The sequence below is a fragment of the Octopus sinensis genome, linkage group LG19 (genome assembly GCF_006345805.1).
Source record: "Octopus sinensis linkage group LG19, ASM634580v1, whole genome shotgun sequence".
NCBI lineage: Eukaryota > Metazoa > Mollusca > Cephalopoda > Octopoda > Octopodidae > Octopus > Octopus sinensis.
In genome coordinates, this window is record NC_043015.1 from 31,435,957 (window position 1) to 31,460,773 (window position 24,817).

Here is a 24,817-nt window from a genome sequence, read left to right on the forward strand (position 1 = left end):
TTTTATTATTATTTTTCTGGTAATTTTGAAAATGAATGAACTTCCATAACCTCTTTCCAAACAGTTATGTGTTGTAGGCTCAACAAACAGGAAAGCTGAGGCTATTGTTGTCTTCAATACAAAAGATGTCTTCTGTTTGACAATTTGTTTAATTCTGTGTTCTTTTCTATCACCCACCTCCATTCACCAAATCCCCTACTGTTATTACTCCAACCCCAATCCCTACTATTTACCATTACTCTAGAGTTGAGCAAAACTCTGTCAACATCTGTGTAATGTTTCAAACTAATTTTCCTCTTGTTTGTGTGACAGGGTAAACAAATTTTTACATACCTGGAACAGTCATCTTTAAAAAAACAAAAACAACCCTCCCCCCATTTGTAATCCCTTCTCTTTAGTTTCTAAGTAATAAGTTACAAACTATAGGTAGTTAAAATCTAAGGATTTTTTTTTTAACCCTTCCCCTTTTAAGATCTGGATGTTTTTGTAACCTGGCATTTCCCATAAAAATGAAATATTTCTAAACTGGAGCTAAAGCCAAAATGAAACAGTATTACCTACTCTATGATGTCTGCTGTATACAACAGATTCAGGATTTGTTTATTACATCCAACTAACCTTAATCTAGGCTCAGAGACTTCTGGCCTGAAGATGATGAGACCCCAGTATTGTTTTAGGAGTTGTGATCCTGCCTACCCTTCTATAGGTTTCCATCCCTAATCAACCCCTACGCAACAAAAAGCACCAACGACAAAGACCGTTCTGACAAGACACACTCACACCACTCAGCTGATGAACTGCAATAAACTAAAACAGTGATGATGACTAAATGAAATGATTTGTTAATACAACAAATGAAAAAATCTTTAATCCGAGTCTGGTGGGGCTTCAACAAAGGCCTTCAGCATACTGTCCACTTGCATCATCTGTGAGAAGAAAAGTTAAGAATTAACAATTTAGTGTTCAATAGGTTCAGCTACACAGATAAGTGTTGAAGTATTTAATACTTCACTATTAATGCTAATACAGACAGCTATCCACACGAGCTCACGAAAAGTTATCTATAATACAAGAGAGTTTGTCTCTGATGAAAGATGCTTTAATCAATTAGGTTTAGTCAATAGCCCACCCCCCTCCCCTACTTCCATCTCGCCCTCATTACTATTATGCAAAAGTGTTGTAAGTTCAAATTGTTGCTTTTTTTCAGAAAAGGAAAAAATAGTTTCACCATTCCATAGCAAAACTGTTGCCTTACGCTTTGACAATTTTTGATATCTTGGCATCCGAAGCAGCTGGAGATACGATAGTTTGACCAAAAGAACCAGCGATGGCAAGCAGAAATAAATATTGAAAAACATACATTTGGCCAAATGACAGTTTAACATAATAGCAATGATATATATATATATATATATATACATACATACACGAGAGACTAAACTCTTCATGGTTGTTTTTGATGTCATTTTCTGGAGTTATACAGATTAGAGCAAACGAGATTTCTAATTTGCAATTTTCCTTTCATCAGTTTTAACCCTGTCTTTTTTAATAATCCTACTATTGTTATTTTGCTTTTGAAAATAACCAAGACCCTGTTGGTTGCCACGACGAAGGTTGCAATTGATCTCATCAGCAAAACAACCTGCCTGTGAAATTAACATGCGTTTAGTTAATAAGCACACCACAGACATGCATACTCTTAGCATAGTCCTCAAGGAGATTCAGCATGACATGGGATGTGACAGGGCTGGCCCTTTTGAATTCTACCAGCTGGCAGAATCGTTAGCACGCCGGGCGAAATGTGTAGCCGTATTTCGTCTGCTGCTATGTTCTGAGTTCAAATTCCACCGAGGTCGACTTTGCCTTTCATCCTTTCGGGGTCGATTAAATAAGTACCAGTTACGCACTGGGGTCGATATAATCGACTTAATCCGTTTGTCCTTGTTCGTCCTCTCTGTGTTTAGCCCCTCGTGGGTAGTAAAGAAACAGGTACTACTCATTTTTGCCAGCTGAATGAACTGGTGCAATGTGAAATAAAGTACCCTGCTCAAGAACACAATTCATTGCTGGGAATCAAACTCATCATGGCCTGATGATCGTGAACCGAATACCTATTTCTTTACTACCCACAAGGACAGACAAACGGATTAAGTCGATTATATCGACCCCCAGTGCGTAACTGGTACTTAATTTATTGACCCCGAAAGGATGAAAGGCAAAGTCGACCTCGACGGAATTTGAACTCAAAACGTAATGGCAGACGAAATACGGCTACGCATCTCACCCGGAGTGCTAACAATTCTGCCAGCTCGCCGCCTTATATTCATGAGCCGAATACCCTAACCACCAAGCCTTCACTTTTATTTTTGAAAATAAATGGAATAAGAAAAAAATCCCTGAGTTGAAAAACAGGGGAAGGCTAAAAAGTGCCTAATTGTAAAATAATGCCTCAATAATAAGTATTTGTTTAACTTGTGCTGACATGTAAAATGAATGAACAAACGAGAAGATTCTATCATCCTTGTTTTCAACAGGGGAGATAAGCACTTCCACCCAGCATCCAGAGCCTAGTTTCAGAGTAATTGCTCTTCATCAGTCTGCCGTAGCTTGGCATGCTAGCTGTCGATGCTTATTCACTTTTGAAAACATCTAGAATTTCAAATGAAATAAATTCACTGATCTACAAAATTAGAAATATTGCATTTCTAAATCTCTTAGAGAGACTTATACAGTAGCAGCATGACAAAGTGTTCCCCTGTTTGAAAACATAAGGACACAGTACGCTTGTGTCACATAGCCAACTGGAAGCAGTGTTTCCTGGGGCTAAACAGCAGTAGCATTCCTCCCTTTCCTGGGACTGCCACATTAAGTTTTTTGGTTGTGTGTGTGTTTCTGTCTTCAACATATAGACAATGCAACACAGACTTTGAAAAAAAAAAGATTTTCCCTTTGAACAAATTCTGAATGTAGGTGCATGATTAAAAACTATTTTTACTGGGTGCATTGTGTTAATTGAAAGAAGGAATGGAACTTACCTCGTTGGTTTCTTCACTTGCCTCTTCAGCACTGTTCTCTTCTTCTGCGGAATCTTCACCACACTCCACATACTGTATTAGAGAGAGAAAGATTTGTTTTAGCCGACATCAAGGAAACTGTATTGGCATTTGGCAACCGAGCAGAGACAACACAGATGACAGGAATTCTAGTGAGGAGGTCACTAGTTGATAGTCTGGTACTGTGATAATGGTCAGTACACTTGACCATCAATAATCCAAACCACCAGCAGTAAGAAGGTACTACTGTATGTACCTCAGTGTACTATGTCCATGACCAACACAACGATCAATAGTCTAGTCTATCTGTATGTAGGTACCAGACTTACTGTGAGGGCATGTGGCCAAGTGGTTAGAGTACTCGGCTCATGATCGTAAGGTCAGGAGTTCAATACCTCGCAGTGCATTGTCTCCTTGAGCGAGACACTTTATTTCATGTTGCTCCACTTCACTCAGCTGGCAAAAATGAGTCGTATCTGTATTTCAAAGGGCCAGTCTTGTCACACTCTGAGTGATGTTGAATATCTCTGAGAACTATGTTAAGGGTACAGGGGTGCCTGGGGAGTGCTCAGCCACTTGCATGTTAATTCCACAAGCAGGCTGTTCCAATGACCAGATCAATTAGAACCCTCACCATCGTAACCAACGGGGTTCCAGTCCACCCAACTGTAAACAGGCCCCTGTGGAGTATCGTTCATTATGGCCAAGATACTTAATTGCTCAATCCATTTAAATGTAAATAAGATTGACAGCATGGTGTATGATTTACAACTGTGGAAAAACAAATGCCCCTACACAAAACCCCATTAATAATCATTCATAGGGAAACCAGAGAGAAATCCCACTCCAGGGGAAGGAGAGGATCCTGAGAGGGGAAAAAAGAATTACTGCAGTAACAGTTGGAGGGAAGATATAACACAGCAGTGTGTTCAGTTACTCAAGGTTTCCTTATCACTGGGACGTGTGTATATAGCTACACATTATGTGTAAGAAGGGTTGTTTTTAAGGATTTATGGCTTAGAGGGTTTAAGGACCCGTGTAGGACTAGCATATTCTATGGGAGAAAATTGAAATGCTTTAAGGTTGATAACCTTATTTCATGTGTGGTGGCTGGAGTGGAAGGAAGAGTAGATTGTTAGAAAAGCAGAGTGAAGGGCCAGCTGGAGCATCGAGTGAAATGCTGTGGAACTTTGCCTTTAGAGTTTCGAGTTCAAATCCTGCCTAAGTTGTCTTTCATTCTTCAGGGAATACAAGTAGAAGAGTCAATTGACCCCTCCCCCAATGCTGTGCCAATGTAAATTAAACTCCTAATTAACCCTTTAGCATTTAAACCGGCCATATCTGGCCAAAAGTATTCTGCCTGTTTTATGTTCAAACTGGCCAGATCTGGTCTCTCACACCAACCCTACACTACCGTTTTAAAAATTAACAGCTACCTCATCAAAATCTCATGGCTACAAGATAATGCATGATTAGTTCAAAACAACGAGGATGAAAAAGCATTAATTTGGGTAGAATAATGCGAACACTAAAGGGTTAAACAAGCAATAATAGCAGCAGCAGCTTTATTACCTGAATGTCAGAGTCTGAGTTAATAGGTTCAGCAGAGTTTGACTCAGATGGAGGTTCGCTGACAACATCATCCATAGCGTCACCCCTGGCAGAGATTGGGTCCATGTGGATCACTTCAGATGGGGCTGCCATTTGTGGCATGGAGGTGGAGGCTTGAGAAGAACTGGCTCCCTGGAAGAGAGAGAGAGACCCCACATAAATCAGAGACAATAAAATCGGCATCAGTGGCGAGACAAGGGGCACCTATGAAATGGCAGAACCTTGAAGTTTTGATTTCCTACTGAGGGAAATGAACCTAATGTGAAAAAATCTAAGGAATAAAAAAAGTGCCTTTCTTGAAATATTTATTCTACTCCAAATCAGACACTCCCTTTTTAATCTTGCTGTCCCAAATGCTGCAAACTTATGACTAGTCTAATTGGTAACTTGTAATTAACGATGCTACTCCTTACTAATTGCAAATTATAAAATAAAGTATTCACTCGTTACATTTTAATTTTGCAGACCACTTCAAACACAACTTGTGTAATTGTAAGATTTCTAAGATGAAATCAGACAAGCAATGATGAATTACAAGGAAATGATGTCAAAATTCAAATTTCAAATACAAATATAAAACGTGTGTGGTGTGTGTTATGTCAATTCTTCATGCACTGACCTCGTCAAAAGAGATGGTCTTCTTAAAGCTGTCAGTGTTGGACTGGCTGAGAGAGAGGGTAGGCAAGTAAGCGAGAGATTCTGAACTAACAGCCGTGTTCACATTTGTCTGTTTTTGTTGTGTTCCACCAAATTCCGTCTGTAGTGGGAAGCTGTTGAAAGATGCCTGTCTAGGTTCCGATTCAGCAAGGTTTTCTATCATCCACATACTTGGTCGACTGGAACTGATTTTCACAGTTTCGGACTGTGGCTGTGTCGATACGGTCTGGAACATGACAGAGCGGCAGGCAATAGCTATGAACTCAAAACTACTCATGGCTTCTTGGCAATAACTGGAAACCTGTAAAAAAAGAGACAAAACAGAGTAACTAAAATCTGAACATATATATGTATAAGACATCACAAACATTAATTTCAAGACAGAAAAGTACAATGGTTCATGGATAAGGCTTGGACTAAATATCTAATCAGGTCCATATTATCTACAACAACAAATTGTGGACTTTCCTGCCACAGATGACTGATGGGAGTTCTGCAATTTTTTGCGAAACTCACACTGATCATTTGTTTAGACTGATCAAATGTTTGTGATGTACATTAGCTCAATCCTTTCAAATTGACATGGTGGTGATAATGATGGTAGTGACTGTGAGGGTGTTAATGACTGTTACAGTTGTTGCTGTTTAACCCTAGGCCAGCCCTGATCAAGCAGACCAATGATCAGAGAGATTCTAGCTATGACCACCACATGCCAGACGCCAAAGTGATTGAATAGCAACATGAAACAAGATGTTTTCTCAAGAGCACCACACACACTGCCTGGTCTGGGCATCAAAGCCACAACTGCAAGATCGCGAGTACGACACCCTCACCACTAGCTTTGTGTCCTCTCTACAACAACAAACAGTATCTGCCATTCCACCTTCTTAAAAAAATTACAAATAAAAAAAAGTTTTCTTTTTTTCAGCTTATAGATACAGGGTCCCAATCCAGTCAGTGGGACCTCTTTTGCTTTCCTCTCTTTTACTATCAACTGTCACTTTAAAAATCGATTGATCCATAATCTGAACAGATGTAGCAATGTGGAGTCAGTTGCCATAGCGGAATAGATGTGGTACATTTTTGTGATACAACTCATCACAAAATACATGCAGCACTTGCAGAATGTAGGATTATAAGGAATCTCACAGTGTTTATGGTTTTCTAGGATTATTAAAGCAGAAAATAAAAAGCTGTTTGACCAAGACCTGAAAGGGTGGATATGATCTGTCTGCAGAATGTGATGGTGGTGGCAATGGGGATGATGGTGGTGGTCGTGATGATGATGATAACGATGAAAATAATGATAGTGTTAATGATTGCCATAGCTGTTGCTGTTTAATTCTAGGTCAGCCCTGATCAAGTAGACCAATGATCAAAGCGATTCTAGCTTTGACCAACCGTCATTTTTTCTTTCAGACTGTTCAATGTGTTTGTCTTTGGGAAATGGTTGGAAGTGATTTGACGGAAATTCAACTGTTACTTCTAGCAAGTCAAAGAACCACGTAGCCTCCTTCAATGGTTTGTGTTGATGATGATGATGATGATGACAATGGTGTTGATAATGTAAGACTTACCTCTAAATCAGTGTCTTCCTGCGATGCTCGGTTCAACAGGGACATAATGGCAGCTATGGGCGGACTGTAGTAGGCGTGACGGACTGTGCCCAGCGCCACTAAACAGTGGTATTGCTCCTTCCGCCGTTTACCTGTCATTTGGTGTGGAAACTGCTGCAGGAGTGAAGTCTCAATGCATTGCAGCAAGGATACCTGAATGTCCTGGAAGAAAAAAGGAAAGAGTCAGCATCACCTTGTTGGTAAATAATTAAAAGTGTCACTACAGCTTTGCTGCTAATTAAAAATGCCACCAACACTAAGTTGGTAATTCATAAAAAAATATCATGATTGCCATGTTTGTTGGTAGTTACTGTTACATACCAGTGGACAAGACATACTTTTTTTCGGTGTCACGTAAAAGCACTCAGCACACACTGTAGAGTGGTTGGTGCTAGGAAGGGCACCCAGCCATAGAAACTAAGGCAAATCAGACTGGAGTTTGGTGCAGCTCTCATCAAACTGTCCAACCCATGCCAGTATGGAAAACAGACGTCAAAGGATCATGAGATAACAAAAAATTGCCATGCGTCTAATGCAATCATATTATGGATGCTATACTGAGTATATGATGAAATATATTAAATTTCTTTTTACCACAAAATATACTTTTAATGTAGGTGTATGTCTTATATGCTGGCAAATACGGTAATTAAAACTAACACCAATATCATGTTGATAATTGAAAATGGAATAAAAAGAATGAAAAGCAAAAATTATGTTCAATGACCAGTTTTCTGTTTTCTCTTTCTCCAGTCCACCATCCCAATTTTCACTGTATAACAATAAAAATTAGTCTTGCATTTTTTTATTACGATTATTACATAATGTTAACAGACTTATACTCATTTAAAATTAGCATCTTTTAAATGAAGGCATGGCACCTTGGGAAAGTATCTTCTGCTGTAGCCCTAGGCAGATAGAAACTGAAAGAAGGCTGTTGTGTATGTGCGTGTATATATATATATATATCATTGTCATGTAATTTCCGTCTCACATGCTGGCATGGGTTGGATGGTTTGACAAAGTTGGCCAGGCAGGAGCCTGCCCTAGAATTCTGAGTATGTTTCAGCATGGTTTTTACAGCTGGATGCCCTTCCTAGCACCGACCACCCAGCAGAGTGGACAGAGTGCTTTTTATGTGGCACAAGCACAGGCAAAGTTAGTTTCGGTGGTTTTTACAGCTGGATGCCCTTCCAAATGCCAACCACTTTACAGTGTGGACTGGATGCTTTTTATGAGGCAACAGTACTGGCAGGGTCACCAAGTAACTTGCAAGACAAGGAATTTTGAGAGGAAAGGGGTCATTGGGGGAAGGTGATCTTGTGTTAGATGAAAGGTTTGAGTGTGATGGAGACAGAGAAGCAGAAACAAGTGTCTTGCTGTAGAAGAGGTACATGGTTACCCAGCCAAGGAGAGAGAGCGTGTATATATATATGTATATATATTATATAGAAAAATGGAATAAACAGAGCAAGGGGAGCCATGTGGAATAGAGAGTAGCTGAAACGGTCACAGAACGTGTGACAAAAAACTAAAATAATAATAAGGATTATTGACAGGACCCAACAACAACATGAACTGCTGTAATAACTTACATTTAAGAATTTTGCATTTATCCTTGGCCCAGTAGTGAGGATTATCCAACGCAAGGCTGTAAAAGAAACGGAATTCAATAAATCTGAATGCAAAGTATTTTAAATGAGAATATGGAGCAAACAGTATACAAGGTTTAAGGTGCTTCTGTTGAAGACAGGGAAGAACTAAGCCGGCAGAACAGACGGACAAATGCAGGTGAGAGAGAAAGAGTGATATAAATTTCAGTACTTAGACTTTATTTATCAACTGTGATGATCAGGTAAGAAAACAATAGGAGGACTTACCTGTAAGAGCTTTGACAGCTAAATCTCCTTCTGTGGTGTTCTGACTTTTCAATGGATTTGGTCGACCTTTTTTATTGGTGTTGATCATCTGATGACGAAAGGACAAACTAATGTTAACTAAACGCAACATCACCACAGGAGACCAAACATTCAGCAGTGTTGGCTAAACATAATATTCAGACAAAGCATGACAGAGATGGACTATCCGCAACATATATAGGCAGATATAACACCATTACACATGAAGACTAATACAACACCACTTGAGGGAGGGAGGGAGAGAGAGAGAGAGAGAGAGAGAAGAGAGTACTAGAGCAAACACAGCCAGAGGTTATCTCACCTTCATTGTCGATTCTTCAATGTTGATATCTCGAAGTATATGACTAATGAGAAATGTTGTGAAGCCCTGTCTATCGACTGCACTCTTCAAAACTTGTAGATAGAAGGCAAGGCAGGAATATATTTCAGCTTTTGTGTTCCTTGAAGGGTGAAAATATACAGAATTAAATAAAGCAAGGACGTTAAGGGTTATTTTCTAACGGAAGTGGACAAAATCAATGAAAATGAACAAAATTACAATGGGTCTGTAGCCTAAGAATATGAACTATTATTGTCTTCCTGATTTTTTATCATAATTCCACTCAAACTTATGCAGCCTTACTCTATTGACCCCACAAGGATGAGAGGTAAGTCAAGTTCCATGGAATTTGAACTCAGAATATCAAGAGCCACAACCAAACTATAGCCATTTTATTAGACCCCCTAATGATAAATTGTCATCGTCATCCATTTGAGGCAAGCAGGAAACACACCATTAACAGTCGGAACTGAACCTGGGAATTTTAGCAAACACATTAATCTGTCAAATAATTACATCACTGCTACAGAAGGTACAAAATAGTAATGGAAAAGATTGACGACAGACGTAACGGTTGACTGAATGACTTACCTGTATACTAATATTGTTGTGTCACTTTTGGTGCCAACAGCTTTGTTCAGGAATTTTCTGAACAAATCATTAACTATGAGAGTAAATGGAGCCAACAGACTTCGGATACTGAAAAAGACGAAAACAAATTCTATAGAAACAAAAAAAGACAATCTAGGATTCAGAGTAAGAATAAATCATGAATTATTATTTTGAATAAAAGCTGCTGCTGTTGGCCCTGCTCCACCTTTCTATGCTTGAACAGTTCAGACACACTTCTTGTAGCCAACCATCACCTGTTTCCAAGTAAGGTAATCATCATCATCGTTTAACGTCTGCTTTCCATGCTAGCATGGGTTGGACGATTTGACTGAGGTCCGGTGAATCAGACTCCAATCTGATCTGGCAGAGATTCTATAGCTGGATGCCCTTCCTAACGCCAACCACTCCGAGAGTGTAGTAGGTGCTTTTTATGTGCCACCGGCATGAGGGCCAGTCAGGCAGTACTGGCAACGGTCATGCTCAAATGGTGCTTTTTATGTGCCACCTGCACAGGAGCCAGTCCAGCGGCACTGGCAACGACCTCACTTGAATGTTGTTTCACGTGCAACCAACACAAGTGCCAGTAAGGCGACGCAGGTAACGATCACGCTCGAATGGTGTTTTTTATGTGACACCGGCACGGAGGCCAGCTTGTTGCTCTGGCAACGATCCCGCTTGTACGGTTCTCTTAGCGCTCCACTAGCACAGATGCCAGTCATCAAATTTTATATTCTTCCATAGTTAGACATGTTTTCAAAGATTGGAAATAAAAGATACTGCAGTGTGACAATGATGCTTGCTTATAACTATAATGCACTGACTAGAATAAGGGATAGCAACACATGCACACACACACATATACATACATATACGACAGACTACTTCCAGTTTGCATCTACCAAATCCACTGACAAGGCTCTGGACAGCTTGTGGCTATAACGGAAAACATTTGCCTAAGATGTCGCCATGCAGTGGGACTCAGCCCTGGAACCATGTGGACGGGGAGCAAAAATATACATACATACATATGTATGTATATATATTTTTGCTCCCCATGTATGTATGTATATAGGCACAAATGTGGCTGTGTGGTAAGAAGCTTGCTTCCTAATCTAATGGTTCTGGGTTCAGTCCCAATGTTTGGGACCTTGGGCAAGTGTTTCCACTATAGGCACGAGCTGACCAAAGCCTTGTGAGTGCACTAGGTAGATGAAAACTGCAGGTGTGTATGCATACACACACACACTTCATGTGTGTGTATAGCTATATCTATGTGCGTGTGTGTGTGTTGTCCCCAACCACCGCTTGACAACTGGTGTTGGTGTGCTTTTGGTAAGAGAGACTGATAGAATAAGTACTAGGCTTAAAATTAAAAAAAAAGAGTCTTGCGGTTGATTTGTTTGACTAAAACCCTTCAAGGTTTTAGTCAAATGCATAGCTGCATTCAGATGACTGAAACAAGTAAAAATATATATACATATATTGGCGTTAGGAAGGGCAGTTGGCGTTAGGAAGGGCATCCAGCCGTAGAAACACTGCCAGATATGACTGGGCCTGACGAAGCCTTCCAGCTTCACATACCCCAGTTGACCCGTCCAACCCATGCTAGCATGGAAAGCGGACGCTAAACGATGATGATGTTAATGATGATACATACATACATATTGTCCCCTCCCATGGAAAGTGGATGTAAAAAATGATGGTAATGATATACTCAACAGACAGAAAGGGACTTAAATCCTGTAGTAGAATTTATTTATTTATTCAAAGTCGATGATTCACTCCAACACCACTCGTGTGATTATTCAGGTAGAAAAAAGTTTTATCTATTTAGGATGGAGGAGAAAGTAAATATGAGAGAGGTGTATATTATAAATGTGTGATGTGTGCACTACACTTATTTTCATCATCATTTAATGTCCATTGTCCATGTTGGTAAGCTGGGGGTGCTGCTCTAGACTCCAGTCTGATCTGGCATGGTTTATACGGCTGGATGCCCTTCCTAACGCCAATCACTTTACAGAGTGTGCTGGGTGCTTTTATATGGCACAGGGCAAGCGCCTTCACATGTTGCCACACGGGTGCTTTTACATGGCACTGTCACAAGTACTTTACATCACCAGAAGGATCGGTCTTCACACTTGTGCTGTGGAGTATGGGTCTTCTTGAGTACAGGAAGGTGTCAGGTATCTTGGTCTTTTGTCACCTCGCCTGACAAAGGTTCAGCGTCCTGAGGTCCATTATTATTATTATTATTATTCAAGGTAGCAAGCTGGGCAAAATGCTTAGCGGTATTTTGTCCAGGGATGTTTTACTGGCCTCAGGTCAAAAGCTTCCAGTAAAGTGTATTGCATCTAAGCATAACATGCAATGTGTGTGTGTGTGAGAGAGAGAGAGAGAGAGAGAGAGAGAGAGAGAGAGAGGGAGGAAAAAAGAATTTATGATGCCAAAACTTTAGCCACAACAATATCATTCATGCAAAACAGAAGACATGCTCAGTGTTAGTTTGTAAGACAACTTACTGTTTAATGAGACAAGCCAGCAAACTGGTGGCTTGCTGTATTAGGACAGGTTGGTAGGAGGTGTACAATTCTTTACGGAGGGACTGCATTGACTGTGGATGTTAAAGGGAAAAGATTTTGGTGAAACACACGAAACAAGTAAAACGAGTACAAAGACAATTATAAAAAATATATACCCCCACAAAAACCCCCTCCAGTAATAGAAAAGCCATAAATGAAGTAATTAGTTTAAAACAGGCAGCTTCCATGGATATAGAGTTTCATAGCTTATACACACACATATATACATAACCTCATAGCTTACAAAGATATAACACATATTTATACAGACATGTTTTTCCCTGCTACCATGGGTGGGATAGGGACTTATTTGAGGAAGATTTTATGCCTAGATGACCCGTTTCCAAAGTAAAGGACCTTTTATTCCACAAGTTTTCAAAGGTGCACAGTAGCTAATGCTATGTTAACAAGAAATCATAACATCATTTCATTCAAGCACTGTCAAGTGAAGTGATAGGATATCAACATTCAAACACATTTGTACAACCACACACACACAAGGCTTTGACTGGTTAAGGGCTTTAACTGGAGACATTTGCTCAAAACCACATGGCTGCAAAGAGATCCTGTTGCCCACAAAGCCATAACTGAGTTTATATGAGGTGTGGCTGTATGGTTAAGAAACTTCCTTCCCGACCAAGTGGTGTTGGGTTTAGCCCCACAGCATGGCACCTTAAACAAGTGTCTTCTACTATAGTCCCGGACTAATCAAAGCCTTGTGAGTGGATTTGGGTAACAGAACTGACAGAAGCCCATCCTATATGTGTATAAACAAAATTGAACACATACATAAGGTGTGTGTGTTGTTAGTTTGTGAGTTGGCTGCATTTTAGGCGTAACTGTACATTCCCAATATGCCTGGTGTTATAAACACTTGAAAGTAAGCCATAGGCAGGTGAGAGAACTCACATCAGATCCCTTCTCAGAGTGACAGACATCAATGTCTCGTCACTGTTGCGACCTTTTACCTGAAAAGTTACAACAATGATGCAACATCGATGTCTGTCACTCTGAGAAAGGAACCTAATGTGAGTTGTCTTGCTTGCCTATGACTTACTTTCAGGTGATTTCAACCCCAGGCACATTGAGAAAATATTCTCTTCTGCCTAAGATGCAGCCGATCCACAATCTAACAACACACACACACTTGTGAGTGTTTGTGTTTGATTTTGTTTATATATCTTGAGCTGCTTCTAATTCATATCTGACTTTGTCTTTGCAAAAAGCAGATGTAAAAATGATGAGGATCATAAGACACATACAAAGTCTGCCTCAAGCTCACAGACGCATTTGGTTCCTGAGAGCTAAAGATTCCCCATTCAATGGAATCTCAGTCGGTTGCTGTAGGCGCTTATTTTCAGTGGAGACAACTGGAGCAATGTAAAATGGAGTACCTTGCTCAAGGATACATGCTGTCCAACTTGGGATTTGAACTCACAACCTTATGAGCTGAGCCCCAAAACACGAACCTCAAGGACATGCACCTACACACACATACTTCTCCATAACAGAATATGTTTCTCTGCTACCGTCCCTTATCTCTTTCTCTCTATGTACCTGTTCCTCACTCTCTCCATTCAACTGTCTTTCAAACTCTGATATCCCTACAATATATATATATATACTCTCAGAGTGGTTGGCGTTAGGAAGGGCATCCAGCTGTAGAAACTCTGCCAGATCAGAGTGGAGCCTGGTGCAGCCTCCTGGCTTCCCAGTCCTCAGTCAAACCATTCAACCCATGCTAGCAGGGAAAGTGGACGTTAAATGATGATGATGATATATATATATATATATCTTTATTTTTTACTAGTTTCAGTCATTAGACTGTGGCCATGCTGGGACACTGCATTGAAGAATGGATCAACCACAGTACTTTTTTTGTTTTAAGCCTGGTACTTACTTTATTGATCTCTTTTGCCAATCTACTAAGTAATAAGGATGTAAACACACCAACACCAGTTGTCAAGTGGTGGTGGACAAACACAACACACACACACATGACGAACATTTTTTCAGTTTCCGTCTACCAAATTCACTCACAAGGTTTTGGTTGACCAGAGGCTACAATAGAAAACACTTGCCTAGGGTGCCACGTAGTTGGACTGAACCCAGAACCATGTGGTTGGGAAGCAAACTTCTTACCACACAAGTATGCAGATTCCTATACTGAGAACAAGGAAAAATGTTACAGAAAAGAGAGGAAATTAAGTAGAAAAAAAACATGACTGTACCTTTTTTGAGCCAATGTCAATGAATCGGTGAAAAAGTTGAAGTATTCCAAGAATATTAAAACGGAAAGTATCCGAAGATTTCACAGCTGGTTTACTAGAAAAAGCCACAAAATAGAAACAAAGTCACTCAAAGTGTGAACAAGGTGCGTGTTGGAGGGAGAAATTAAGCAGGTGTCAAACACTGGTTACCTGCACTGGCATGGAGGCTCACCTCTTGTTGATAAGGCCCCAGGCCAGTGCTGATCCAGTAGATATGTTACTTGAAGCATCTAAGTGGTGTAATCATCCTGTTTTAGTCAAAAACAATTTATTTTCAATTTGGATAGCATGTTGTATCATTGAGTAAGGCATTTCATTTTACATTACTGGTACTTGTGCCTGTGCTAGTAGGGTGCCAAGAGCACCATCCGAGCGTGATCGTTGCCAGAGCAGCTAACTGGCCCCCGTGCCGTGGCATGTAAAAGGGCACCATTCGAGTGTGATCGTTACCAACGTCGCCTTACTGGCACCTATGCTAGTGGCATGTGTAAAAAGATTCGAGCGAGGCCGTTGCCAGTACCACCTGACTGGCCCTCATGCCAGTGGCACGTAAAAGCACCCACTACACTCTTGGAGTGGTTGGCATTAGGAAGGGCATCCAGCTGTAGAAACTCTGCCAGATCAAGATTGGAGCCTGGTGCAGCCATCTGGTTCTCCAGCCCTCAGTCAAAATCACGCAACCCATGCTAGCATAGAAAGCGGACGTTAAACGATGATGATGACAAATATTAAATATTAAATGAGCATCAAACATTCCACAATTTAATAGTCGTAATGGAGTCCTACTTACTTGATCAGATTGTCAATACAGGCCATTCCGAATCTAATTTTATAAATAAGAGCTGTTGTTCTTTTGGGTTCCTCAAACTCAGATATAGTCTTTGAAAAATTTGTCAACATGGTTGTCATTGCATTGTCCAAAACCAAGGGCTGGAAATCTATAGAAAAAAAGGAAAAATAGTATTTATTTAGCAAGATTTCATATAATAATTATTAACTCACATTTTCCATGTGAATAATTCTAATGAATAAAATGACAAAGATTAGCTTCAAATATATAGGCACAGGTGTAGCTCTGTGGTAAGATGCTTGCTTCCCAACCACATGGTTCTGGGTTCAATCTCATGGTGTGGCACCTTGGGCAAATGTCTTCTACTATAGCCCTGAGCTGACCAAAGCCTTGTAGACCCGGTCCCAGTCAACACCTCCAATAATCCAGGATCAGATATTCAGTGATTATCATCACTACCAGAATCAGTATGTGTGTGTTTCTTATTTGTGTCTCTGTTTGTCCCCCCACCATCGCTTATTAGTGTGTTTATATCCCCGTCACTTAGCGGTTCGGCAAAAGAGACCGATAGAATAAGCACAAGGCTTACAAAGAATAAGTCCTGGGGTCGATTTGTTTGACTAAAGGTGGTGCTCCAGCATGGCTGCAGTCAAATGACTGAGACAAGGAAAAGAAAGAATAGAAGAATATATATATATATATATTCTTTTACAGTTTGACTGTGGCCATGTTGGAGCACCACCATAAAGGTTTTTTAGTCGAAATCAACCCCAGTACTTATTCTATCGGTTCTTTTGCTGAACTGCTAAGTTACGGGGACAAAACAACACACCAGCATTGGTTGTCAAGTGATGGTGTGTGTGTATGTGTGGGACAAAGATACACACATAACTTGATTTGCGTTGGAAATGATACAATCATGAAGAGGAATGTTTTTGCTTTATTTTGAAATAAAAATCAATGGGGATAGGGTCAGATAATTGTTATGAAGTATAAAAGTGAAAATTTTATTAATTCCAGCCATTTTCCGAATGATTAATAAAAAGAAAGTCAAAACACTCTAGAGTCTTATTACTAATGACTTATAAAACAACAAACTAATGTGGTAAAAGTAGTTGATTGGTTAGTGTAATAGTGTGTCTCTATCAGTCCTGATTTAGTAGAAACCTATAAAGGGATTATGAAATATCAATTATGTACAAACCTGGGTCTCCTTCTTCAACGATGAGGTTAAGCAGGTGATGGATGTTGGTGACATGCCACTCTATGCTGGTGAATTCGGACTTGACACTGGAACGGTGCTCCACTATAGACACGAGCTGAGCAATATGCTGAAAAATAGAGGATACAAGAAACTAGTTAAAGACAGGGAAATGGCGTTGGAGGAGGGGGATAGAGTGGAAGGGAGATGTTACGGAGGTAGTGTTGGAGAAAAGATAGTACTGGAGGGTGACAATGTTGGAGGGAGAGAGTGATGAAGAGTGATAGTGTAGAAGAGAGACAGTGCTGGAGGGTGATAGTGTTGGTGGGTGACAGTGTTGGAAGGTGATAGTACTGGAAGGGTACAGTGGTAGGAGAGGATAGTGCTGAAGGGTGTCAGTGTTGGGGGGGGGGGGGTAGAGAGCATTTGGAGCAGACAAGTGCTGAGGAATGAAGAAGTACACAGTAAAGAAATGACAATTTCGTATAGACTATAAAAAAAAAGAAAATAGCTACTATAGATTAGAGATCATGTTTGGTAAATATTTTGAATTTTAAAACAGAAAGGTGATCAACCAACTGAGCTGTCAGTTGGATAGAATGTCTTGGTAGAATTTATTACAACTCTCAAGGAGTCACACAGTGGGACGGAACCTGGAAACACAAGGTTGGGAAGCAAACTTTCTTCCACACAGTACCCTGTGCCTATATATGTATTTGTATGTATGTATGTATGTATGTATATGTGTGTGTGTAGTGTGTATATATATAAAATTCATTTTTACAACTCTCCTAATTTACTGTATTGTATCTTCGAGATGTTGCATGCAACCAATGCAACCCATATGGAAGTGTTCTGATGTGTCTAATAAAACTGTTTGCCAATTTTGTTGAGTTATCCTTAATTTTCATTTTTTTTAAATGGAATTTTCCAATTTGTAACAGTAATTTATGGACAGCCTGTACACATACACACACACACACAGTGATTAACTGCTGGTATATGTCTGAGCGAGTGTACACGCATGTGTGTGCTGCCTGCAGCTGTACAAACAATATAAGTATTTACACTGAAAATAAACAGTTTCAATGCCATGGGTAGGAGGAGAGATTGTTAAAGAATGGCTTACACATACCTTAGCAGGAATGTTCTGGAGAAAAAGTTTATTGATCCAGTCTTCACCTACTTGATGCTAAAGAAAGAAAGAAAAAAAATAATACAATACAAACATGAGTGTGGTTGATTACATTAACTCTTTAGATTATCCAGTCAAATGTAAGGCTTATTAATTCATATTAATTTTCAATTAATCATGCATTCTCTTGTAGCTTTCAGACTTTGATGTGATTTTTCAGTTTTGGAATGATGATGTAGGGTGGGCACGAGGTGACCAGATCTGCCCTGGTTGAGCATAAAGAATGTAGAATATCAGGCCTGATATATATGTTGGCTTGAATGCTAAAGGGTTAATTCTCAGTGTTTATTCTATTGATGTCAGCAAAAGCAATGTTGCATTAGGCAGGAACTGAATTAAAAAAGGGACACAAACCAATACAAGACATTTTTGTCAGCTTCCCAACCAATTCTGCTAATCCACTCTCATTAGTGTTAGCGAGGGTATATCATCATCATCATTTAACGTCCGTTTTCCATGCTAGCATGGGTTGGACGGTTCGACCGGGGTCTGGGAAGCCAGGAGGCTGCACCAGGCTCCAGTCTGATCTGGCAGTGTTTCTACAGCTGGATGCCCTTCCTAACGCCACATATAAAACTAAAACTGCTAGAGGAGCTCCAGTCAAATGCTTAACAATTAAAATTATATTCAACAAGTATATACTCTATTCTGGATTTAGAAGTTAATTATTTTTATAGCCATTATATCTAATAACTATTGAAAGTATCTCTGAAACATTTAGAAAAAAGAAAAACAAACAAACAAACAAAGAGACTGATGTCACAAAATGTATGAATTTCCTTGGATTTAACAAGATGTTCAAGAAGATCCACGCTGTATTCCATTTTCTTTTAGCTTATTACTGTGCTGTCTCTTTGAAAAGAGCTGTGGCACTGATGGTCCTTTCTGTCCATTAAAGACAATCTAAGTATTGCATATGGTTAGCATCTCTCCAAGACTCTTCCTTGTGATCTTCAGACACAAAAATTGTCATCATTACTCACCTTCAAATAACAATACTCTACCAATCTTAAAACAGCACTAATGAATGGATCCTCCGTAGGTTTCACAGAGTATACCTGTTGTTCAATCAACTGAACCTATTCATTGTGTTTCAGCATACGTGACTGAGTATTCCACAGAAACATGTATCCTTAACCCTTTAGCATTCAGATTACTGTGAAATGTAATTCTTGTTTAGAATTAATCCCATATGATCTTGTAGCTTTAACATTTCAATAATCTGATTATATATTTTTAGAATGACATTATAGGTTAGGTATGAGAGACTGGATCTGGCTGGTTTGATCACAAAATAAAGTAGAACATTTGGGTCAGGTATTGCTACTATTCATTGTGTTACATCATATGAGTATTCCATATCCTTAATCGTCAAACAGAATCTGTGTAACATTGACAAAGATGGTCCTTTGAATTACAGATACAGCCCAACTGAAGGGCTGCACACAATTCGACTCACATGTTGGGTGGACTTGAGGTTACAGTAAAAGATGCTTGCCCAAAATGCCATGTGAGGTTGATTGTGAAGTGGATTTTTAAAAACTTGGTCATGCCTGCACCCATAAGCATTTTACCCATAAAAAGACAGCAGTGCTGTACGAATCTCAAAATAGCAATTACTCTACCTACCTCACAGTATCAACACTGTACCATCATAAAATAGTGATACTGTACCCACCTTAATATAGCAATAGTATAGCCACACTAAAAAGCAGCAATATACCCACCACAAAATAGTAACAGCGTACCTGCCATGAAATAGCAACATTGTACCCACCTTAAAAAGATCAGCAGATTGAGGGAACTTTTCCACACAGTAGGTCAAGCTTTGTATTGATTGATTTGGACACTGAAAATGTAAAAGAAATAGAAATTTTATTAAGATATAAAAAAAAACAGTCAATGTCACCCACAATCGAATATTTTCAAGTACATACATCTTACAATAACTTATCATGACAAGCCAAGTTGGTTCCCTTGCATTTTTCAACTAATCCTTAAACTCGCCTCATGGTAGTTAACATTTGCACATCTACTGAACCATACTTGATTTCTGTGCACTGTCTACAGATTTCTTCCACATTTAGCACCAATGTCTTAACACTATATAACGTTACTGATCTTCTGCATTCAGTATCAAATGTCTTACGACGATGTTATGTTCAGGACTGTCTCACTACTACAGGGTTGGCCAAAAGTCGCCTGACAGCAAATCAAAATCCATGTAATTCCAAGATTAAAGCAAAAAATTATTTTATGAGATTTTGCTAATAAATAGACAAATGTTGAAAAAAAACAAAACAAAAACGGTGATTTTAACTCACAGCATCCAATTATTAAATATTCATAATTAGAATGAATAAACAAAATTGAATATTAAGCATTTATGGAACTTTGATTTACTGTCGGGTGACTTTGGGCCAACCCTGCATATAGAATATTACACTCCTTACACATACCTTATAGACACTATCATTAATTACATCACTCAGGTAACATCATCATGTACTTTATTTCACAGGTGTTCTGATTGCTAACTACATTTTCAGATGATAAAAGGGAGCTTGTAGAAACGATACTTACACAGGTAATATTTGACAGACACATGTGGATGAAGGAGTTCAAGAAAGGAGTATCAAAATACTTGGACAGGTTCTTCTTGTCAGATATATGTCGCAGCAGCATACAGAAGGTGTGGAAACTCATCATTCTGACCTCAAGAGGCTGGTGAGGCTGGAACGGAAACAAACATCAATAAAGTCCAAAACATCAACATAGAACAAACAAGCCACAACATTAATAGTTAAAGCTGGTTGGGTGGATAAAGCTTTGGTCTATCAACTGTTAGGGAAATAATACCTTACTTGGAAACAAGTGAAGGTTGGCAACAGGAAGGGCATCAGGCCATAGAAAACCCACTTCAACAAGTTCCGTCCAACCCATGCAAGCATGGAGAAGCAGATGTTAAAATGATGATGTGATACTAGAGAGAAAGTTATCATACCCCACAACCAACAACTATCACCTTAGACCAGTGGTTCTCAAATGCATTTTCAGGGACACATTAGGCCCCTGACGGTCTACCATCTATATGAATATAAATTTTTCTTTAATTGATTTGTGTTTCACATTTTTTTCTAGCTGCACCCCAACTCTTCCCCAAAAAGTCCAGGTTTTGGATCTGCCCACATATTAAAACGGTTAAGTACCACTGCCTTAGACATTTAACTCTCACTAGCTTAATTCACTTTAACTGTAAATGAAACCACCAGTATGTGGTACAGCTCTACAAAAGAAATCCCTTTTATTGTGACATCAGCACTAGTGAGTTTGCTGTATATCAGGTGAGGTCTGACTATCCTCACTCCTCCTATGATAATATTTGTATCTTTAAGGTAACATGTCCAAGGAGGTGGATATATATATATATATATATATATATATATATATATGATGGATTCTTTTGTTGAAGATGGCATATGAGTGTTCAGCTTTTGCCAAATGACCTGAACAAATGGTTTGTTTGTAGTGATCAAATGTTCATACCAGACATTAGCTCACTCTCTTTTACTTATTTGTCATTTGACTGTGGCCATGCTGCAGCACCGCCTTTAGTTGAGCAAATCGACCCCAGGACTTATTCTTTGTAAGCCCAGTACTTATTCCATCGGTCTCTTTTGCCGAACCGCTAAGTTACGGGGACGTAAACACACCAGCATCGGTTGTGAAACGATGTTGGGGAGACAAACACAGACACACATATATATATATACACGACGGGCTTCTTTCAGTTTCTGTCTACCAAATCCACTCACAAGGCTTTGGTCGGCCTGAGGCTATAGTAGAAGACACTTGCCCAAGGTACCACGCAGTGGGAATGAACCTGGAGCCATGTAGTTGGTAAGCAAGCTACTTACCACACAGCCACTCCTGCACCTACAATTGTCTGAACAGGTGCCATGTCAATTGCCATGCACCCTATATATATATAAATTGCAGCAACAGTTGTAGTGTCATGAAAAAAACAGATGTATCTTAAAAGTAAAGAAAAGGTAAAAAAACATGTTGGGATTACTCACCTTGAGGAAAGACAATGTTTTTTCCAACCAATATTTGGCATGGTCTGATTGGATGTCATTGTTGCACTGACATGCAGCACGTTGCAGCAGCAGCAGTCCAAACCATCTGTAAATCAATAACAGGAGATGTCACAGTGCAATGCTGTATGGTTTTAAAAATGTCTAAGCTGTAGTGAGATGTATGTATGATATATAATGCATATATCATTATATATATATGTGTGTGTGTTTATATATGTGTGAAAACTACATTTCATTTTCCTGGCTGAGATTCGAAACAGAATCTAAAAATTCTCACTCCCTGGATCCTCCCGCTATTTGCTGACCAAGCGGGAAAATCCCTTTGTCCTGTCAAAGTGATTGACGGGTTTCCACTCAACCTCCGACCTGGCTGTGTCATGGAAAGTTCAAATGGACAGTAAGTGGCCTAAATGAACATAAGCTACTCTTATAATGGTATATCCATCCTTCTAGCTAGAACGGGCCATTACAAATACCAGTTCTGTAGTCAGATATGGACAGCCAGCAGAGTGAGCCAAGAGAGCCAAGAGTGAGCAAACGAGGTGGAGAGACAACGCAGCAGAAGCGATGGGTGAACGCACACACAGACACAAAGTATGTCTTTGTACAGTCTTGTCCCATCAACATTCTCTTTCCTCCATTGTACTTTGCACATTGCTCTCTGTACACAACTTTGCCGACTCGAAGTAGTTGGTTGCATTACGTAGCAGTATATATTTGTTTATATTTCAAATCAGGCTTTTTCATTGACACCAATCCAACACGCCTAACATCTGCTACACCGGACAACTTACATTGATCCCTTAACCCCTTGTTACTGTATTTATTTTGAGATGCTCTGTGTTTCTCTCAATTACTTTAAACATAACAAAGAATTTAGTAAAATAACTTCATTATCATTAAGCTAGTGTTAGGAACATAAATTGTGACTAAGGTTTGGTGAAAAATTTTAATTCAAAACTTATGAAAACAAGACAATTGTACTACAGAGCCAGAGCCAGTTTCAGCCGGGTTGGTAACAAAAGGGTTAACATTACATTCTACTACATATGCACAGGTAGGTGTTCACCAAGGTTTGGTTCTCAGCCCCTTCCTATTCATCATCATCCTCCAGGTCATAACAGAGGAATTTAAGACTGGAAGCCCTTGGGACCTACTCTATGCTGATGATCTGACTGTCGTAACAGAATCTATAATGAAATTAGAAAGATTCCAGGTGTGGAAACACAACCTGGAATCAAAGGGCCTTAGAATTACCTTAGCAAAGATCAAGGTCCCAGTAAGTAATAAATCAGACAGGACCCTACCCACTTCTGGTAAATGACCCTACTTGATAGGTAGGAAATGTGTAGACAGAAATTCCATGTGCAAGATATAGACACACAAAAGGTGCAATGGAAGGTTAACAGAGAAAGTAGTGTTTGTATGTGCAAGATGTACAGGAGCCATAAAGACCATAAATACACGGGAAAATGATTTCCTCAAATGCCCCAAAGGCCTTCTAGAAGTCATAGCTAATTTCTGCTCCCTAGATGACCTAATTAGCAGGAGAGGAGGATGTACTGAAAGTGTAATTGCTAAAATAAGATGGAGAAAGTTCAGAGAGCTTTTACCTCTGTTATAGTGTGACAGTGCTAAGAACCTGCGAAGAGCATTATCTCACTTTAAGGACAAGATTATTATTGTGTAAAGTATAGAATTTATAGCAAATAAAAATTACCTGTGTTTTGGTGATTCAAGGAGTGTGTGGATTTCCTTAAAAACTTTGTCAAGGGCTGGTGATTTCTGGAAAAGAAGGGTATCAAAATTAAGTCACAATTAATGAATTGTGTACATACCAAAGTTTGCTTTTATAGAAAGGGACCAGGGACAATGTGACATTATGAGGGAAAGAAGAACAGTAAGAGCAAATAAGGTTTATCAGGAGGTAAACAATCTTTTCTAAAGTATCGTTCTAGACCAGGGGTGGGCAAACTTTTTTGATCGCGGGCCACACAGTGCGTCTTTGGAATCTTGGCGGGCCTCATTTATAAAAATCAAGTGAAAATATTGTGAATTACCGTACAGTTACGAAGTATCTGCATAGAAGTTGGGATTCATAAAAGCTCTCGGCGGGCCGCATGAAAACCTATGGCGGGCGCATGCGGCCTGCAGTTTGCCCACCCCTGTTCTAGACTGTTGAACTGACAGAAATGTCACAGTCAGATGGGACACCTTGTGGTATTTGTTCTAGCTCTTTGCATTCTGAGTTCAAATTTCATCACGGCCTATGTACGTGGCATATTTAGTCCATTACAATATAAAACACTATTACCGGACACTCTGGGTGATTCAGCAGAGTCTGTACTGTTGCCAGTATTCAGGCCAGGCCTGCAGTTTGAGCATACCTTCTTCCCTCACTCTCACCAGTTTTAGAGGCTATGTAAAGGGTCAAGGGTACTGATCTTTAACACACACACACACAAACAAAAAAAACCCTCCAAGGAGGATTTTAAGGACCAGGGCTTGAAATTGGTTACATGGAATGACTGAGGACAAATAACTTGTTTGGGATATAATGGTACATCAACATCCGCCAAATGAGTTGTTACGTTTGAGGGTTGGGTGAACTGAAGTCGTGTGTTCTGTCTAGAAATACAACAAAATGATTGGAGCAGTTTTGAACTTCTTATCTATGAGTTGGTCATCCATTCAGCTATCTCATGTCCACAATAGGCTAAATAATGAGAAGAACATTGGCAGAAAGTGTCACATTTTAGGGAAGGATATAGTTAAAGTCAACTTTCCATCTCAAAGGATGATAAGTGTATTTGAATGCCTATTTGAATCCTAAGGAAGCTCAACTTGATGTTACAAGGCATTTGTGCGACATCCTATACAGAGCATTTATAA

At 39.5% G+C, this 24,817-nt stretch overlaps 1 protein-coding gene across 4 annotated transcripts in view; it reads right to left on the minus strand.

The window, feature by feature from the left end:
- Positions 1 to 11: 11 nt before the first annotated feature.
- Positions 12 to 24,817, minus strand: part of LOC115222149 — a 25,853-nt gene continuing 1,047 nt past the window's right edge. Inside the window, exons 2-20 of one of the 4 annotated variants that reach the window (XR_005003013.1) lie at positions 23,646 to 23,710; positions 21,905 to 22,010; positions 20,409 to 20,558; positions 19,603 to 19,674; positions 17,766 to 17,822; positions 16,634 to 16,760; positions 15,430 to 15,577; positions 14,601 to 14,694; positions 12,310 to 12,401; positions 9,767 to 9,874; positions 9,158 to 9,296; positions 8,818 to 8,905; positions 8,533 to 8,588; positions 6,899 to 7,099; positions 5,284 to 5,622; positions 4,626 to 4,796; positions 3,036 to 3,107; positions 662 to 926; positions 12 to 629 (exon numbers count right to left, since the gene is read on the minus strand). Coding sequence is in view for 3 of the 4 variants with exons in the window: in XM_029792288.2 (XP_029648148.1) it covers positions 867 to 926; positions 3,036 to 3,107; positions 4,626 to 4,796; positions 5,284 to 5,622; positions 6,899 to 7,099; positions 8,533 to 8,588; positions 8,818 to 8,905; positions 9,158 to 9,296; positions 9,767 to 9,874; positions 12,310 to 12,401; positions 14,601 to 14,694; positions 15,430 to 15,577; positions 16,634 to 16,760; positions 17,766 to 17,822; positions 19,603 to 19,674; positions 20,409 to 20,558; positions 21,905 to 22,010; positions 23,646 to 23,710 (2,145 nt within the window). In the remaining variant the exon portion in view is untranslated. Of the gene's footprint in view, positions 927 to 3,035; positions 3,108 to 4,349; positions 4,371 to 4,595; positions 4,797 to 5,283; positions 5,623 to 6,898; positions 7,100 to 8,532; positions 8,589 to 8,817; positions 8,906 to 9,157; positions 9,297 to 9,766; positions 9,875 to 12,309; positions 12,402 to 14,600; positions 14,695 to 15,429; positions 15,578 to 16,633; positions 16,761 to 17,765; positions 17,823 to 19,602; positions 19,675 to 20,408; positions 20,559 to 21,904; positions 22,011 to 23,645; positions 23,711 to 24,817 lie in introns of those variants that run through there. The other 3 variants (XM_029792288.2, XM_036511175.1, XM_036511174.1) reach the window with 3 other exon arrangements.